This window comes from Macroventuria anomochaeta (genome assembly GCF_010093625.1).
Source record: "Macroventuria anomochaeta strain CBS 525.71 unplaced genomic scaffold BU25scaffold_9, whole genome shotgun sequence".
NCBI classification, from domain to species: domain Eukaryota; kingdom Fungi; phylum Ascomycota; class Dothideomycetes; order Pleosporales; family Didymellaceae; genus Macroventuria; species Macroventuria anomochaeta.
This window is the reverse complement of record NW_022985370.1, coordinates 183,422-196,419: the sequence shown is the minus strand read 5'-3', so window position 1 is coordinate 196,419 and position 12,998 is coordinate 183,422. Positions and strand designations below refer to the sequence as shown.

The 12,998-nt window shown below is 53.8% G+C and overlaps 6 protein-coding genes across 6 annotated transcripts; 5 read left to right on the top strand and 1 right to left on the bottom strand.

Moving 5' to 3' along the window:
• Positions 1-1,175: 1,175 nt before the first annotated feature.
• BU25DRAFT_269103 (uncharacterized protein) lies at positions 1,176-5,502 on the bottom strand. Its single transcript, XM_033701802.1, has 4 exons — positions 4,852-5,502; positions 4,428-4,802; positions 1,387-4,381; positions 1,176-1,331 (listed from the first exon to the last, which is right to left on the bottom strand). The coding sequence occupies exons 1-4, from the start codon at positions 5,266-5,268 to the stop codon at positions 1,318-1,320; spliced, it is 3,801 nt and encodes a 1,266-aa protein (XP_033563761.1). The 5' UTR covers positions 5,269-5,502; the 3' UTR covers positions 1,176-1,317.
• A 258-nt stretch (positions 5,503-5,760) lies between these two features.
• On the top strand, positions 5,761-7,113 carry BU25DRAFT_336516 (carbohydrate esterase family 9 protein; the record flags this gene model as incomplete). The annotated part of the gene is made up of 2 exons (XM_033702639.1): positions 5,761-6,093; positions 6,205-7,113. 2 exons carry the CDS (start codon positions 5,761-5,763, stop codon positions 7,111-7,113), a joined length of 1,242 nt encoding a protein of 413 aa, XP_033563760.1.
• Positions 7,114-7,512: 399 nt separating this feature from the next.
• Positions 7,513-8,508, top strand: BU25DRAFT_485490 (uncharacterized protein; the record flags this gene model as incomplete). Its single annotated transcript, XM_033711235.1, has 1 exon — positions 7,513-8,508. A coding segment is annotated over one exon (642 nt), but the record flags the coding sequence as incomplete, so codon positions are not given.
• Positions 8,303-10,119, top strand: BU25DRAFT_388678 (diphthamide biosynthesis protein 1). Its single transcript, XM_033704486.1, has 2 exons — positions 8,303-8,508; positions 8,565-10,119. Exons 1-2 carry the CDS (start codon positions 8,328-8,330, stop codon positions 9,809-9,811), a joined length of 1,428 nt encoding a protein of 475 aa, XP_033563758.1. The 5' UTR covers positions 8,303-8,327; the 3' UTR covers positions 9,812-10,119.
• On the top strand, positions 9,930-11,270 carry BU25DRAFT_485485 (uncharacterized protein). The gene is made up of 4 exons (XM_033711234.1): positions 9,930-10,150; positions 10,356-10,496; positions 10,577-10,624; positions 10,974-11,270. The coding sequence occupies exons 1-4, from the start codon at positions 10,116-10,118 to the stop codon at positions 11,206-11,208; spliced, it is 459 nt and encodes a 152-aa protein (XP_033563757.1). The 5' UTR covers positions 9,930-10,115; the 3' UTR covers positions 11,209-11,270.
• A 395-nt stretch (positions 11,271-11,665) lies between these two features.
• On the top strand, positions 11,666-12,922 carry BU25DRAFT_456653 (uncharacterized protein; the record flags this gene model as incomplete). Its single annotated transcript, XM_033710053.1, has 1 exon — positions 11,666-12,922. The coding sequence occupies one exon, from the start codon at positions 11,666-11,668 to the stop codon at positions 12,920-12,922; it is 1,257 nt and encodes a 418-aa protein (XP_033563756.1).
• Between the last annotated feature and the right edge of the window lie 76 nt (positions 12,923-12,998).

Sequence of the window (12,998 nt, the reverse complement as noted above, 5' to 3'; positions counted from 1 at the left end):
AACCTCTAATGATAAGGCCGAAGCAGGTGACTGGAATGCCATGCATGCGTGCTCAATCCGAACGACACTGCAGTATGCATGCTTTGCTGCACACTGCACATCCGCCACACGGACGCGTTCTCGACCGAATTGCACACGATCCTTCTCAGCACGGCTTTACAAACGCGGCCCCCAGTCCTCCTATACGGCTCGATGTCCGCCAAACTCGCAATGTTCGGACCTACGCGGTAACAATGAGCGGACTGAGGTCCACAACCAGCGGGTCGGTACACCTCCTTCTCGCAGCCGCATCGCTATATGAAAGGAGATACGCGTCTGAACGCCAATAACCAAGTAGCTCGAGCAACAGTCTGAGCTGTGTCTGCACTCACTCCTAAGTTCCTCGACAAAAACCACGCCTCACAAGACAAGACTCGAGTTGATCGCGACCTCAACTATGCCGGATCCCGAACGTTATGAGAGTAGGTTGTGATCCCTCGCTCAGCTCACGGACAACAGTTCACACCTAGGCGCGCGGCACGGCAGGTCTCCACTAGGTACGCGTTGATCACCCTCGAAGTCCGCGAAACACATCACTCAATCCATGAGTTCGCCTCAGGCAATACTCCGTTCTGATTCGGTCCGACGACGTCTGTTCTGCTGTGCCGCTTTAAGCGCCGTGCGCTAGAGTAAGGCTGGCTTGGTAACCAGGCTGTCGGGTCGAGGGCGAAAAGCAGTGGACAAGACACGACAAATTTTGGGACGAGGTGAGACTAATGCGTCTACACCGGAGGATCTCCGTGTGCGAATGGCAGTCAGGCAATGCGCACGTATGACGCAGTCAATGGATCGCATGAGACGTTTTTCACCGACCAAGCCTTGAAGCTCGGACCATCAGGCTATTGGGCCCGGGGTTCCTTGTACGCGGCTGGCTGCTTATGTCACAGACAGTAGGATGAGACGAACTGATTGCTAGAGGAGGATATCGGCCTCTTTGGGCAGCTTCACAGCCTTCTCGAAAGGTGATAGCGCATTTCATGGTCATATGTTGCATCGTTCAGCTTCGAGGTCAGTCTGGCAGCAGAGACTTGTCTGTGTGATGTCAGTCTACCATCGTGAATTAACTGACTGAGCTCGATTTGGCTTGCAGCCCTCCATATGTCGGTCCATGCTAGAAAGGATTTGAGAAACGTAGTTTCAGTAACAAAATTACTATTTCCAAACCAAGCTTTGCCTTTTCGCCCCAGCATGCTATCATTATCATAAACTAAACATCATAGGTCAATCAGTATCTGCACCAAAACGCCGTCGCTTGGGTATGGCATGCAGGTGAATCGTTTAGCTTCCAGTTTCTGCGCAAATAGTTAGCTTCTCCGTTCATGACTGCAATCAAAAGCGTAGACGTACCAGTTTCAACACCAGGCTGTCGTCCCTCCAACCCACCAGTCACTTTCTTCGTGAGCTTTTTAAGCCCAATTTTGGTCTCGTCCTTTGCAAACACCAAGTTCCTGGCAGGCTTCCACTGCATCAGACCACGGTGCTTGCGCTCCTCGGTCCGCTTGTTCTGCTTGTTGGTGCTCTTCGTTGACTGGCTGCCATTCGAGTCCGTCGTATCCCACGTGCGCGCCGTAGACTGAGATGGCCGTCCACCATCCGGCGAGAGATCCGTCGACTGGTGCTTGAAGCCACCGTTGGGGCTTTTGGCCTGATCGCCGCCGCCAGGGCCGCCGGACATGGACGTTGCGCTGCCGGTGTTCGTTGCGTCCTCGATGCCCAGGTCTGAGCTGGAATCTGAGTTGTCGTCGGAGTAGTCGTCGTGATCCTCGTCGGATGAGGGGTGGAACGGGTCGTGCAGGGGCTGCTCGACACCTGGTTCTCTGCGCTTGCGGCCCTTGGTATCCATGTACGCTTTGGGGTCTTCTCCGAAGGCGCCAGACCAGTCTTTTCCGTCTTTGGCGAGCCACTTCCTCTTCTCTTCCTCGTCGGCGTTCTTGAGTATGTCGCGGCCTGCGGTGAGGGATTCTTCGTGCAGCTGCTGGACACGCTCGGGCAGTTCCTTGTCGACCTTGCGGTTGCGAACGCCTTCGGTCAGACAGGCTTCCCAGGTCTCGTACGTCTCGCGCGAGTCGTTGTCGACGACAAATGCTTCGTGCGACTCGTCTGTGCCGGCTTTAAAGCGGGCGCGGAACTGCAGACGGCCGACCTCCTTGAGGTCCTCGAGACCGGGCTCCTTCTTGCAGTTATCTTCGGTGATATAGTTCTGTGTGAGGCGCTGGGGGTGTGTTGTTGTCCAGATGGGGATGTTGATGTCAGCATCCTCGTTGTCGATGAAGTGTTGAAGCCAGATGACAGCGTAAGCGTCTGCCTTGCGCTTGCCAGCGATATGGAACTCGAAGACGATCGGCGACCTGTAGCGATGCTTGACGGGCAGGCGGACGTTGTCACGACCATTGTTCTTCTCTAAATCAAAGTAGTAGCCGTCACCCTCGGGCAGCTTATGCGCGTGGGCGCGACTAATCTTACCAGTGCTACCACCTGTTCGTAGCTTGAGCTTGGGAGAGTGGTTATAGCCGGTCATCAAAATGTTGTGAGACCTAAACTCAAATGTACCAACATCCCAGCCAAGCATCTGAGGAGGCAGACGTGTTTCGATGCCGCGGAACAGAAGCGAAATACGGATGCGACCGAATCCGATACCGCCATCGAGAGGATACCAACGGGTGGCTTGCGAGGAGGTCTCGAGAATGTCGGAAAGCTTGAGAGGGACAACACCAAGGATGGGGTCGTGCTCGCGGTTGCGGGAGTCGCGCACGGTGACTGTAATGATAGCAGACCGCCAGTCGCGAATGAAGCGCTCGGTTCCAGCGTTGAAGATGGGCTGAGATGAGACAGCCTTTGCACGTGTGCGGTAGACCAGTTGATCATTGTACAGTATGGTGCAGTATGATGTAGGAAGGTCGCCACCAGTCTCCTCAGTTGCCTCGCCGTAGGGTTTCGCGGGTTCGTACTCGCGGCCATTCCTACTGCCTGAGGTACCCTTGACGTTCTCGAGTTCGAGGTTGACGATCTGATGAATAACAACACTGCAAATACCGCTCGGCCAGAGTGGGTCCGGAGGAGTGTGCATAACCGCATAGTCTTCGTCTGAGTTGATGACACCCTTCTCGTCCTGCAGCTTAGGGTCGTCCTTGAGTTGATCTGGCAGACTCCTGTTCTTGCCGTCTGTCCTGAGCTCAGGTCTGAACTTGGGCTTGCCAAAGTAACCGACTTCCCAGTGCAGCTCACCAGGCATCTCGCTATCGGCATCCATGCCGGCCAACTTAGACACCTGAGGATACATTTTGCCGGGGTGTTGGATCATCTTCTGCATGGAGAGCTCGACCTTGCCGACAATGTCGTCCGCGGTGTGCCTGTCAGAATCCCAAAGCTCGACACTGAGGTTTTCATTGGCCTTGATCAACTCGGGACTAACGAGAAGGGCAGCGGTTTCTTCCCAAATGGGGTTGAGATCGTCGGTGATGACACGAGTGCAGTACATGGGCTTGCCGTACTTGGAGAAAGCGAGTGTGATGTATGGGTCGCTGCCTCCGTGCTTCGACCCACGCCGGTCCTGCTTGCTCAGGCCTTTAGCGCGGTGAATGCGGATCCACAGAACACCAAGAGCTTCAGTATCTTTCTGGATCGAGTCACCCTGCAGAATGGCCCTCATGTCAAGAGACATGGATTTGGGAGCAACATACATGCTCGCCGCAGCCTTGATAGCGTAGTTAACGAAATTGCTGATCAGTGGAAGGTTGAGGATGTTGGGCGCCTTCTCGGACATGGGTGTGCAGCCAGCCGTAACCTGAGGGGCACCCATTAGAGTGAAGGTCAAGTTCTTCAAGAACGGCGCCTCAGGTGTCATGTTCATTCGCAAGCGAACGGTACCGACCAGCGACTGAAGCTCGACGAAAATTGGTAGTGGAACACCAAAGAGACCCTTAATTCCCAGGTAGAATACCAAGTTCATGTGCATGTTGCGCGCCTTGTCTGATGTACGCTTGCCGCTCGGTTGGGCGTGGTAGGCGAACGAGACTTCCAGGTTGTAGTAGTCACCGCCCTCCTCATCTGCTGCCGCTTCCTGGGGGTCCTTGGTCTTCTTGTTCTCCTCGTGGATAGCCTGCTTCATCTCGCCCATCTGGTTGTCTGGGAGCGCGCGCATGCTGAGGATGCGCAGAGGGTTGCTACCCTGGTTGATCTCGGCGACTCGGACGTTCTCAATGATGCCTGGAACCGAAGCTTGCATGACATCCTCAAGGGTATCGGCGACGCCCTGGAACATATCAGGGTTAATGAGACCCCACATGATACCCAGGAAGGTGTTCATCCATTCGACTGATTCAGGGAGCAGGTTGAGGGTGGCCTAGGCATGTCAGTAACTGAATAGAGCATGGCATTGTTGTACTCACCAACTGTCCACGAGTCTGCTCGCTGGACCACTCAACCTCTCTGCCACTGCGCACAACCTCCTTCATCCAGAGCCAGACTCCAGAGGCTAGGCACATGGCCAGTGGTACCAAGCCCTTCAGTGCACCGCCAAACATCTTTCCCACGACTATTGTGACGACAACGATGCCAATGCACAGGATGCCTGCACGCTTCTCCAGCTCAGCGAACATGGGCTCATAGCTGACCGACGGGGTTGGGTGGAAAAGAACGTTGGTCTTTTCGCCGTGGATGGGGACATCGGAGGTAGTGCCTTCGGCGACGGGGTCTGGTGGAGCGGTCACGTCTTGTGCTTCCTTGTAGTCTGCGAGCGACTGTGAAGGGTCTGTCTTGATGGGCTGTGGATTGTCAATGTTTGTTCTCCAGAACCTGCATACTTCAACATACTGTAGGCTTCTTCAGATTGGCGTTGGGCACGATCAGATGTGGGTTCTCAACCTCGTCAACCATCTCCTTGCCAACATCGGCAATGACGACTTCCCTGCCGGTTGTGGGGTCTGTGACGGTCTTCTCTGTGCCCTCAACCGTCTTCTTTGAGACCTGGTGGTCCTGCACGCCATCTTGAGCTGGCGTCTTTGGTGTCGTCGCAGGCGTCTTCTTGTCTGCCCTGGGTGGTGTGGAGGGAGTTTTTCCAGCAGCAGTCGATGCTGTACCAGTCTGTGCCTTCGCAGCCTTGGCGCGCTCGTCAATCTCCTTGTCCCTACTCTTTTTATCGCGGTCGAGGTTTTCAACGAACTGCTTCACTGTGGGGATGGGGTTGTGTCCGGAGTAGTGGCTGCCGGGGGCGTGCTGCTGTTGCGCCATCGTTCGGGCTGGGTAAGGGGTGAGAGGACTGCAACTGAGTCCCTCAGCGCAATTGAGGCTGTAGATGGAGAAAGACAGATCTCACGACACGGCGAGGTGGAAATTCATAGGTGGGCGTAGCGTAACCTGAAAGCAAGGAAGCGCAACCCTGGTGTTGATCGAGAACCGCGGGGAATTGCGTTAGCCATGACATCATCCTCAACCAAACAAGCAAAGACGCTCCCTTTTCCGGGCAGGACGCGCCCAAAACTCTTGACTGCAAGCAGGATAAGGAATTGATGCCAACCTGATGCGCCGGCCTGCGGCTCAAGCCCCTGGCACATCACGAGAGCGTGATATGATCGCTGTCATGACGTACGTAGATCCCGCAACGATCGCTGCTGCGGGGCGATCACCGAATAGCTTACCGCAAATGGCTGAAACCTCCAACCACCACGAACCGCGACAACAGATCCATACCATACATAGCTGTGGCTGGCAGCAATCACGGATATGTCGGGCTGGTTCACTCTCTTCACAAACTGTCGTTATGTGCTTGATGGCCAACTCGTCGACGATCATCTCGTTATCTCGGATGAGACGGGTCTGATACTGAAAAGAGAAGGCTACATTGGAGGTGAAGCAGTTGACCTGGACGATAACATCATTGCTCCTGGATTTCTGGAGCTGCACACCAATGGCGCCAATGGATTCCACTTTACGCATTTTGAGGATGAGAAGAGCTATGGCAGGAAGGTAGATGACATCGCGAGGTACTATGCAACACAGGGTGTTACTGGATTCTGGGCAACGATACCTACTGTGAAAGGAGAGGAGTTTCAAAGGGTGAGTGCTTGATGTGTGGTCGAAAGAAGGATGCCCAGGCAGTCAAGCCTCACGACCTGGCCAAGACAAACCGTTACGACTACACGTCTCATATTGGACTAATATGCACAGATCCTCCCATCTCTGGCACCGCGAGATATTCCCAACTCTGCCTCCCTTCTAGGCGCTCACGTCGAAGGACCATACCTGCACCCCACCAAGAAAGGCGCGCACAATTCTTCCCTCTTCCAACCATGCAGCACCCCAGCATCCTCAATCTACGGTTTCTCGAACCTCTCCTCAGCCGTCAAGCTAGCCACCATCGCCCCCGAGCTCCCCGACTCCTCAACTCTCATCAAAGACCTGGCCTCCCACGATATTCGCGTATCAATGGGTCACTCCACAGCCACGCTCGACCAAGGATTGTCAGGACTAGAAGCAGGCGCAACATGCCTGACCCACACCCTCAATGCCATGCCACCCTTCACATCGCGTGACCCTGGACTCGCAGGCCTGATAACCATCCCCCCAACGCACGCCCCGCCACCACCGTACTACACTATCATCGCCGACGGCGAGCACCTGCATCCAAACACCGTCTCGCTGCTGCATCGCGCAAACCCCAAGCGCTCCATCATCGTCACGGACTCCATTGAGTTGGCGTCCCTGCCCGACGGAAACCACCGGGGGCACGCGCAGATCCCCTTCGAGCAGACGAAGAAAGGAACGCGTGCAACTATCGCAGGTACCGAAACACTAATCGGCGGCTGTATCCCTCTACAAGAAAGCGTTCGCAACCTCATGGCTTGGTCTGGGTGTGGGATTGCGGAGGCGGTGGGGACGGTGACGGAGAATGCCGCAGGGCTCATGGGGGTTGATGGGCAAGGTGGAAGAGGTGTTTTGAGGGAAGGGAGGAGGGCGGATTTGACGGTGCTGAGTGAGGAGGGCGAGGTTCTTCAGACTTGGATTGCGGGGCATAAAGTTTGGGATAGGGAGGAGGATCTGGGTTTGGCGGAGGAGGATAAGGAGAGGAGGGAGTAGATTGGCAGGTCTGTGTAGAGGATATGATAGACTCACTGCATCGACTTGAAAGCCTTCATGATCTGCGTTTTAGACGTTGTAGAAGATCTAACTGAGAACATCTCAGGGATCTTCTTGGATGCTGCACTTACCGTGTGACAAGTGTGAATCGGGAAGTGTTTGCACATCATAGTCCTCACGAGGTGAAGTGAAGAAACAAACGGGCGGATCGTATTGCGCAGCTGTAGAGCAAGCTGTTCCTAAACACCATTCCCTGTCCCCCATGAGCCTTGTGAATATCGCCATGATGGGCAAAGAGAATGAAAGAGCTACTGCTGGGGCCAACCCAGTCTCAACATCAGGATCGCTGTTAGTCTTGGTACTAGGTAAGCTCAGTTCACCACCCTTGTCCCCATCTAGCGCTCTCTTACTGGCATCGAAACAGGCGCACCATGCTCCGGAAAGGCCACCCTCTACACCGCCCTCGCCAAGCAGTACAACCTCGACCACTTCTCCCTTGGCGACGAACTGCGCTCGCTCGTCAGCGACACACCCTCCGGTCATGCTGCCCGCATAAAACCCTTCTTCTCGGACTCTGAATTCGAGACATGTCGCAACAACTTGTGTGCAGGTACTCTTGGTCCGGTGCACCTAACGCCGAAGTATGTCAAGGAGCGCGTCTTCCCTACCGGCTCTAACCTACAATGTGTACGAATGCTGATTGATGGGTTTCCTCAAGATGCGGAGCGATGGGTGCCATTCAAGGAGCCTGCAGAGCCGTTTTGGGCGCCCAACAGGAAGAGCGTGCTGATTGTGCTCGACGTGGAGAAAGAGGTGGCGTTGGAGCGCTTTACGAAGAGGGCCAGACCGGGAGATGTGTTTGAGAGGAGGTTTGATGAACACATGGAGCTAATCTCTGAGATCGTGGAAGCAATGAAGGACGATGATATGACGATTCACAGTATGGGGAAGAACGATGGAGATTTGCAGGCAATGGTAGAGAGTCTTGCCGAGCTCTTAGGTCAAGGCGACTATGAGGGAGAGAAACAAAGTCAAACATAGGGACATTTATACATGGGAATCGATGGTGTTACAACTCCTGGACATGGTACTACTGATGATGTCGAGAGCTGTGGTTGGTGAGATGGCGCAAAGGCAAGAAGCTAGGGTTCAGCCCTACGAACATTTTCATCCCACTTCAACCCCGCGACGCGCCGCAACACGCCACCAACACAATGGAAGAAGACCGCACAGCCACGAATCTTGGGCCTGAGGTGAACGATGAAATCACAGAGGAGCCAGCTGCCGTACCTAAGCAGCCAAAGAGGAGATTTGTTGGGAGAAAGACGGCTGAGAAGAGCGGCGAGCAGCAGGCAGATCCCAATGCGAACATTGAGGACTCGAGCGCAATACAAGGTGTGAGGCGCCTTGTGACGAGGAGTTGATGTTCGCATAGCTAACATGTACTGCAGTTGCCCAACCTCGCCGCACTGCTCGAGCCCTGAACGCTATACCCGACTCTATCCTGCATGACAAAGACATCAACGATGCTATCGCTCTGCTCCCACCGAACTACAGCTTCGAGATCCACAAATGCATACACCGTATACGGACATCCGGGGCGAAGTCCATAGCGCTACAGTTCCCAGAGGGGCTGCTGCTCTTCGCTACAACGATTTCAGACATCCTTACGCAGTTCTGCCCTGGCACAACGACCCTGATCATGGGCGACGTGACATACGGCGCATGTTGCATAGACGACTACACGGCGAGAGCGCTTGGCTGCGACCTTTTGATTCACTATGCGCACAGCTGCCTTATCCCGGTTGCGGTCACAAAGATTGCAACGCTGTATGTCTTCGTTTCGATCAGCATCGACACCACACACCTCATAAACACTATCACCGAGAACTTCCCCACAGGCAAGAGTATCGCCTTGGTTGGGACCATTCAGTTCAACGCTACAATACACGGCATCGTGTCTATTCTGCGGAGAGAAGGCTACAAGCCTATCGTTCCACAAATCGCCCCTTTGTCAAAAGGCGAGATTCTGGGCTGCACATCGCCGTCAATGGCGATCAAGCCAGGACAGTTAAATGCCAAGGGCAAGGAGGAAGAAGTGGCAGACATGATCCTCTACCTCGGCGACGGACGATTCCACTTGGAAAGCGCGATGATCGCAAACCCTTCATTACCCGCATACCGCTACGATCCTTATTCACGACGACTCACGCATGAGACATACGAACACGACTCGCTCTATGATCTAAGACGGACAGCTATTTTGACAGCGAAGAAGGCGCGCACATGGGGCATCATCTTGGGCTCATTGGGGAGGCAGGGCAACCCACATACTCTCACACTGATCGAGAACGAGCTCAAGAGACAGGGCATCAAGTGCGTCAACCTATTGCTGTCCGAGATCTTCCCAGGCAAACTGGCGATGATGTCAGATGTGGAGGCTTGGGTACAGATTGCCTGCCCGCGATTGAGCATCGACTGGGGCTACGCGTTCCCAAGACCATTGCTGAGTCCATATGAGGCACTGGTCACACTCGGTGTGCGGGATGCACCATGGCTTGAGGAGGACCCCGCACAGAGGAAGGTTGAGGAGCGGGAGAGGAAGAATCTATATCCTATGGACTTTTACGCGAAGGAGGGACTAGGGCGAACGACGATTGACCATATTAAGGCGGCTGAGGTGAAGATTGGAGCATGAGGTTAGGACAAGTTTACATTCAACGGCGTTTAGATACCACGACAAATACCGACAGTGTACGAAGAGGCTCGTTTTGGAGACGCACTAGTCGACTAGAATTTCGACTTCAGCAATTTGCGACCCTACAAAACAAAGCAGAGCTTGTCCTGGACACACTGAATGCCTCCTCGCTTAATCATGATTGATTGAGACAGCTCTCAAAACTGAAAAGCAACGAATTGTTGCGCCACGCTGGTCTACACAAGGGTTGCGCTGTTTGGCAGTGTGCCGTTAGGAACGAGCCTCTTAGTATCATAAAAATACAATGTCAGCCTACAGGAACTGGGTCTTTCAGCATACGTAAGTTCCAATTCAGAAGAGGGCACGCTGTCGTCACTGGTTGCAGACTAGCGCCTTTTGCATGAATTGCTTCACTTTCATCACAATCGTATCTCCACGACTATCTCCCTCATCTACTTACTCTTCCTTCGTACTGACTTACAAAGTCGCAACGTCAGGCACATATCTTCCTGGGTGCTGCAGAATGCGTACTGACATTCTCTAGTATGAGGTTCGACAGGGAACTGTTCCAGGAATTCGGCAAGAGCCTGGTCAAGCTCAAGCTCAAGCGCAGCTCTGTGAACAACACCGATGTTGCCTACGCTCCGCGTGTCAACAGCATTATCATGAATTCAACTGAAACCGCGTACGCGGTTCAGACCACGATATGCTTACAAAGATCGAGACTACATCATATGTTCGAAAGCGACATCTGATAACTTGCAGATTTTGCGTCCGCTTGCGACACAGGTCTGCGTATGCCGACGGTATGCGGTATGCTGAAGTGGAGCGGTAGGATCAGTGGTACGAGTCGTGACCTACAATTTTGCGCATACAGTGGCTTTGATCAGGCACGTGGCTTGACATCAAGGTCAACGGGAAACGATGGCTTCATTGTCGAGTCTGCAAGGCTATAGAGAAGTCAGGTTACGAGACCGAAGGTGTGCGTTGTGGCACTTGCAAGGCATGCCCATGATGTCAAGCCTTGTAGCACTGCTCAACGGGATGGTGAATGCAAACTCCACAGTGACCGATTCAATCATCCTCGGTATGCTGAGGGAGTTACGCACGTCCCAAATATCCAGTAGGCATGGCCATGTTTCAATTTGACTAACGTGGGCAGGCGCTGGAAGTTAGTCGTGGAAGGACTAGCGCCTTCGAGTGTTTTGCGTGATATTGTAGCGCACGGCGGATGTTATTACGATGACTCGGATATCGATGAATCTGGCTTGGACGTCTCAGATGTATCTGATGGGGGCTACTACATGCCTCCAGTGTCCCTGAACGAAGATACTTCTTTCGAACCTCTTGAAGGCGTTCCTTTCAAATCCCAGGAAGAGACAACAACGCCGGCCTAGTGTGATCTCATGCGTGTAGCACCGAATCAGATGAAACAACAATTCGGGAGCTGAGAGAGCCAGTGCCTCATATCTCCCTGGTGCCAGAAGCGCCAGGTCTCTATTGAGAGTCGTTATCAAGGTACCAAGATAGTTTCAGACTTTTGGCACAATGATGACGTTGTTCTCGGAGTGACAAATAACGCAGACTGAAAAAAAAGATATGCTGCAGTTTTCAACAGATGTTCCTATTCTACTTCTGCCAATACAGTCTTCGTGCAAGCTCTTGGAATCGACACTACGGTTTTGCAAACATGTATTTCCAATGTTGTCTGACATGCTCCACACAGACCTCTCGTTGCATCCACTTCTGCTGCTTGCTCACAGAAGCTTCGGTCAGGTTTCATGATGCGGTGTTGGTAGTTTGCATTTTCACATAGCGTACATTGACAGCAACAAAGGCAGACCCATCTCGAACATGTCGCCCAACTTCCACGCCGCACCACGACACAAAGGACAATGGATCACAGCGCTTACTTCCACGCCACTCAACGGATACAAAAGCGAGACCTTAACCGCCTGTTCCCGACCTCATCACATTGACATGGTAATCTCAAGAGCCACTCTACAGAGATCATCAACAGACGTCACGCAGCCAACCTACGACATGTCTGGAAACAACGACACAGACAACACGCATACCATGTTGCCTACACCAGACGTGACGTCAGAGAAGCACAAACAGGCCAATAAGATTACTGACACGGAGGTGTTGGATGACCTGTTTGACTACACAGAGCAAGAGCAGGAGGAAGAGCAAGAATTGAAACCAAAGCAGGAAGGAGAGTTCGATCAAGGGCAAAAGCAGGAGCAGACACAAGAGCCAGTCACTACACCACAAGCTTCTACTAAGAGTAACATGCTGGAAGCGGTCATGATTGGCAATGCGATCCGCGGATCTTTGTGCAGCACGGCCGTCAAGAGGAAGCACGACGACGTCGACGAAATCGGCCTTACCCATGACACCAGCGTCGAGAACAGCCTAGTACAACAAAAGCAAGACCCCGAAGCCATCCGTGCAGAAGCCACTGCTAGCTCTCCACTGCCTTCACACCAACCCTCTTCGTCTCCTCAAGCAGCTTATGGCATGGCTGACACAGCCCCAAGGAGCCCAGCTCCACAGCCTCAACCCGAGCTACGCAAGATGCCTGTCCCTCTGCCCAACATGTCCAACGCGCCACCCAGCCTCAAGCCTATGAAGAAGCCCCAGCCCAGGAAGAAGAAGCCCCGCGCTCCCCCCGCAAAGAAGCAGCCCAAAACCCATACTCCAGCACCAGAGCCCGAGGACCAGTCCGCGCCCAACTCAGCGCTCTCAGACTCCGACCCTGCAAAGCTATGGTGCACCTGCCGCCAGACCTACTCCGGTAAGCACATGGTTGCCTGCGATGCTGACCCGAAGTGCGAGATCGGGTGGTTCCACTTCAGATGTGCAGGGTTGGTGAAGAGTCCGGCGGCGAAGGAATGGTATTGTGCTGAGCATCGGGGGCGGGCGAGGGGGGTGGCGAGGGCGAAGAGGAGGAAAACGGATACTGAGGGTGCAAGGACGGGGAGGAGAAAGGCAAAGACCACGGAGAGGGCGAAGAGAGCGGGGAGGCTTGGAGGCCTGGAAGGAACGATGCAGAGGGGTGCCCGGGAGATGTATCAGACCCAGGGTCGTAGACGGAAGCGTGGATAGGGAGGTGATGGAAAAGGTAGTATGGACGAGACTCGAGGGAGCGAAAGGCTATGTAGATGCATGACCTTGTAGCTGC